The sequence below is a fragment of the Octodon degus genome, unplaced genomic scaffold (genome assembly GCF_000260255.1).
Source record: "Octodon degus isolate 3935 unplaced genomic scaffold, OctDeg1.0 scaffold00011, whole genome shotgun sequence".
NCBI lineage: Eukaryota > Metazoa > Chordata > Mammalia > Rodentia > Octodontidae > Octodon > Octodon degus.
Window position 1 is genome coordinate 16,061,543 of NW_004524587.1, and position 5,216 is coordinate 16,066,758.

The following is a 5,216-nucleotide window of genomic DNA, read 5'->3' on the forward strand; positions in this document are numbered from 1 at the left end:
GTGGTGCTGGGGGATTGAACCGCGGTCCCTGTGCTTTGCTAAGCTTGTTCTAAGTAGGTGCTTTAGACCACTGAGCCATCTCACCAGCCCTGTTCATTGATTTTTAACACTGTCTTGGCTTTCTTTTTATAATTCAAGTGCATCATTGTGAATTGAGTCAAGTGTTTGACAATTCTCCTTCCCTGTGAGAATCTCTTCATGCTTTGGCACATGTCTCTCTTAGGGCTCCCAAGGATATCATCAGAATATTCTCAGCCATCAATCTTTATGCTCATCCTAAGCAATGATGGTTTCTAGGCTGCAAGGACCAAAACTCCAAGCTTCAATTCTGCACAAAGGGCAAGCTTAGGGTGGGTTTCCTAAAGAAGATCCTCCCCTCCCCAGCTCTGCCACAGATAAGTGTGCTTTCTGTCTTCTTTGTCCCTCTCCTCCCTAGGAGTGCTGTCTCCCCAGGGTGCTAGATTTAGGCAGGGTTTTCTGTTCTAAACACCCACTTGGCTTGGGATCCAAGCCTCATCTCCTGATGTGAGGGTGTAGGAAAGCCCACCCAGATTCACCGTGAAGGCCATTCCCGTCTGCACCTCCCGCCGTGCGCAGTCACAGCTCCTGTTTCCTGTTCCTGCACCTGTGCTTTTCCCATTCTTATCTTGCCCCACAACTATTTAGATAATCAATTAGAGCAATATGAGTTAAATTTTCATTAGGTAAGTATAGCACGGTAGGAGGTGTCCAGGGTTCCGTGGCTTTTCATTTGGTTGGAACTAAAAGTATCTTCTCAGGCTCCTTGCCCGGGAAACTGTTTTCTGCCCATAGGTATACCTTGTTCTTGGCTTTTCTGTTTTTTAAGTCTGGAGTCCTCATCTAGCACCACTTCTCATTTTTTTTCTGTTCTGAAGTTCCTCTCTTATCCTACAAGGACAGCTTTTTCCTTTTGGTTTGATTTGGTTTTTTGAGACAGGCTCTCACTATTCAGTTCAGGCTGACCTTGAGCTCACTATGGAGCACAGGCTGGCCCTTAACTCACAAAGATTTTCCTGCGTCTTCTGGGATTACAGGCACACATGACCATGCCTGACTACAAGGATTTTTTTTCTAGCAAGTCTATACCTGGGCTTCCTTAGGAACAGTTTCTATTAATTTATTCTCTTTTTTTTTCCTGTGGCCATATTTTCTTGTTTCTTTGCATGTCTTGTACTTCTGTTGTTCACATTATAAGACCAAATGTTTTTCATATTATAATGTAGTTATTTAGAAATTGGATTCTTTCTTCTTCGTAGAATGTGTTGTTGAGAGTTGAACCCATTTGTATGTTTCATGACTTTTCTAAATTTTTTTGGAAAGACTTTTCTCATGTGACTTTTAAATTTCAATAGCTTGACGATCAGCTATTGACTTGACAAAGATTTCCTTGAGAGTCAGAATGCAAAAAGAAAATACCCAGAGCTGACCCTGTGTCGCAGTATTCGTCCAATACTGGCCTGGCTGTTTGTGATTATACTCCGTCTTACTTTTCACTTTCTGCTTGTCAGAAGCCTAATGGTCATCCAGGAATGAAAGTTTGGGGTCTCTTCAGATCTCTTTTTTTTCTTTCATTTTAAAAAAAATATTATGTATTTGACACAGGGTGTCACTACCCAGCCTGGACTTGTAGTGATCCTGTTTTCAGCCTCCCCAGTGCTGGGATTACAAGCATAAGCCACCATGCCCGGTCTTGGTGGCTCACTCAGTGTGCCTGGGGGCGGGGCTGGCATGGCATGTGGAGCCAGGAGCAAATCCTAATCCCTGCGCTTGTGCAGGCAGGTGCTATCTCGCCAGCTCTAGATCTTTCCGGAGTATATGTCCAGTCCTAGGGCTGTGTGTGACCTAGATTCCCTGCTATATACGAGAAAGGGTTCAAGGCCTCACTTTACACCTTTCAGTTCACTGACTCTCTTCAGTGCTGTCTGATCTACTATTCAACTCACTTATTGACATTTTTATTTCAATAATTATATTTTCTATCATAGGGTACTTTAAAAATCTGTCTATGCTGTTCTTAAAGGGTCTTAGAGCTTATATGTACAATAATTTTAAAATAGTTATTATTTTCAGCTCTCCTTTTATCAGATTCTTAAGAGTCTTAATCCTTCCATTTGTTATGTTCATTGATTTTTTTTAATTTATTTATTTGTGTGTGTGTGTGTGTGTGTGTGTGTGTGTGTGTGTGTGTGGCCAGCTCAGCCCACCAGGGGGCGGGGCTGGATGGCATGTGGTGCTGGGGGATTGAACCGCGGTCCCTGTGCTTTGCTAAGCTTGTTCTAAGTAGGTGCTTTAGACCACTGAGCCATCTCACCAGCCCTGTTCATTGATTTTTAACACTGTCTTGGCTTTCTTTTTATAATTCAAGTGCATCATTGTGAATTGAGTCAAGTGTTTGACAATTCTCCTTCCCTGTGAGAATCTCTTCATGCTTTGGCACATGTCTCTCTTAGGGCTCCCAAGGATATCATCAGAATATTCTCAGCCATCAATCTTTATGCTCATCCTAAGCAATGATGGTTTCTAGGCTGCAAGGACCAAAACTCCAAGCTTCAATTCTGCACAAAGGGCAAGCTTAGGGTGGGTTTCCTAAAGAAGATCCTCCCCTCCCCAGCTCTGCCACAGATAAGTGTGCTTTCTGTCTTCTTTGTCCCTCTCCTCCCTAGGAGTGCTGTCTCCCCAGGGTGCTAGATTTAGGCAGGGTTTTCTGTTCTAAACACCCACTTGGCTTGGGATCCAAGCCTCATCTCCTGATGTGAGGGTGTAGGAAAGCCCACCCAGATTCACCGTGAAGGCCATTCCCGTCTGCACCTCCCGCCGTGCGCAGTCACAGCTCCTGTTTCCTGTTCCTGCACCTGTGCTTTTCCCATTCTTATCTTGCCCCACAACTATTTAGATAATCAATTAGAGCAATATGAGTTAAATTTTCATTAGGTAAGTATAGCACGGTAGGAGGTGTCCAGGGTTCCGTGGCTTTTCATTTGGTTGGAACTAAAAGTATCTTCTCAGGCTCCTTGCCCGGGAAACTGTTTTCTGCCCATAGGTATACCTTGTTCTTGGCTTTTCTGTTTTTTAAGTCTGGAGTCCTCATCTAGCACCACTTCTCATTTTTTTTCTGTTCTGAAGTTCCTCTCTTATCCTACAAGGACAGCTTTTTCCTTTTGGTTTGATTTGGTTTTTTGAGACAGGCTCTCACTATTCAGTTCAGGCTGACCTTGAGCTCACTATGGAGCACAGGCTGGCCCTTAACTCACAAAGATTTTCCTGCGTCTTCTGGGATTACAGGCACACATGACCATGCCTGACTACAAGGATAGCTTTTAACAAAAAGGCCGGACAGGTGGAGTTAGAGGTGTAGACTGGACTCCTGAATTTTTTTTTTTTTTTCTGAAGCTAACTAGCTGAATGTCCCAGGGGCAAGTTATTTGGCTATTGTGAGTTCATTTTCTCAAGTATAAAGTGAGTGGAATTGGAAGTAAAGGGCTCCGAAAGCAGGCTGAGAATATGCTATGAACAAGGGGATCTGGGACTTGGGGTTTTATCAGTTGGCTGGGAGGTGAGCGGAATGCGCTCTGTGATTACACAAGTGATGGGCAAGGACTAGAGTCTGCCAGTCCTGAGACACAGTGTCAGACACTTTACATGTAATCAATCTCACAAGGGATTATTACTGTCCTCTTGCTCAGATGAGGAAACAGAGGCTCACAGTGGCTAGGAAACTTGCTTAGTTTGTTTTGTGTAGGACTGCTTCAGCCTGAATATCTTTCTGAACCAAACATTTTTTATAGGCTATTTCTTAGAGGCCTAAGGCTGTTTTGGAGATGAGTTTTAAAAAATTCTCATTTGACTCATTAATTTAAAAGAAGACTTATTTTCTTTGAATTCTGGAATGATCTCCCCAGTGTGTGCTGGTAAAGAGATTAGGAGGAGCAGCTGGTTGTCACACCTCTGTCCTCCCTCCAAGGACAGCAGAGCCTTGGACCCTCGGACACAGTACAAGACCAGCCTGCCAGGGATAGTCTGCCCACGCCCACGGACAGCCACTGCTTTGGAGCAGTTTTCATCCTCGGGTACCCCTCCACCTCCCAGCTGCCCTTGAGCGGGTCCCATCTGAGTCCTGAGTGCCAAGTATGGGAGGTGAGGCTATTTCTCCACATGCTCACTCTCCTGGTGCCCAGCCATGTGAACAGCACACCAGGGTCACTCCCCAGGACCCTCACTTACGGTAACAGGCCACAGGATGAAGGGCAGGTATCTTTGGATGGCAAAGGAGTAGAGCAAAATTAAGAAGAGGAAGATGGATATCTCCATGGTGATGATGAGCAGCAAGATGGGGTGCACGCCAGGGACTGACTTGAACAGTACCAGTGTTGTAATCAGGAAGCCCTGCATGGAAGCACACCCTTGAGGCTCTCTGTGGACCTCAGGTGTCCCTCGGGACACCCTCTGCCCAGCCTGACTTACCCCCTCCCAGGGAGTACCAGCCCAGCTCACCAAACTCAGGAACTTGACCACGCCGTGCCCAATGACCCAGAACTCTTTATTGCTGTCTTTGAGCTCCCACCGGTAGCGGCGGCACCCCTTCCGGGTACCCACTTCATCCTTGGGCTGTACCTTTTGTTGATCTCCTTCTTTTTTTTCCTCCCCAGGTTTGGCTGGAGGTGGTGGTGCCTTATCAGCCATTGGTGGCCTGAGTTCTCAGCTTCTCACGGCCTGCGGTCCCTGGACAGGCCTGGCATACGAGTGAGCCTGTTGTCTACCGACCTGTTCAGAGACCGAACTCAGCCAACCGCCAGGGTGGCCAATGCCAACGCCTGCGTGCGCTCGGCGCTCTCGGCGCGCGGGGCTCACCGCTCAGCCCGCGTGGGGCGAGGGCGTGAGGCGTGCGACATGGGGTGGCCCTGTGCCCGCCCCAGCCAACCCCGTTCGCTGTCCTCTCAGAGCGCTCAGCCTCGGGCTGTGAGCAGCTCCCCTCCTGGCCCTAGCTCCCCCTTACAAGGTAGCCCTCGGCCTGGCCTGGCCTCCGGGGCGGGTCCCTGAGGTCGTGCAGGGCCATGCGCGTGGAGGGGCAAGGCGAGCTCACACGAGGGGACACAAGCAAGCAGCAGTGTTCCTTACTCCAGAGCCCTGGGTCTGTGGCCGCTTGAATTCCCGAGTGAGGGACGGAGTGCGGGGCGGGGAAGGGGCGTGGGGGCGGC

General features: G+C 47.9%; 1 protein-coding gene across 1 annotated transcript in view; it reads right to left on the reverse strand.

Annotated features, from left to right (window-relative positions):
• The window catches only part of Cmtm2 (CKLF like MARVEL transmembrane domain containing 2), a 9,522-nt gene extending 4,676 nt beyond the window's left edge, over positions 1-4,846 (reverse strand). Inside the window, exons 1-2 of the mRNA XM_004626039.2 lie at positions 4,513-4,846; positions 4,243-4,404 (exon numbers count right to left, since the gene is read on the reverse strand). Of these exons, the coding sequence (XP_004626096.1) occupies positions 4,243-4,404; positions 4,513-4,701 (351 nt within the window). The 5' untranslated portion in view covers positions 4,702-4,846. The remainder of the gene's footprint in view (positions 1-4,242; positions 4,405-4,512) is intronic.
• Positions 4,847-5,216: the final 370 nt, after the last annotated feature.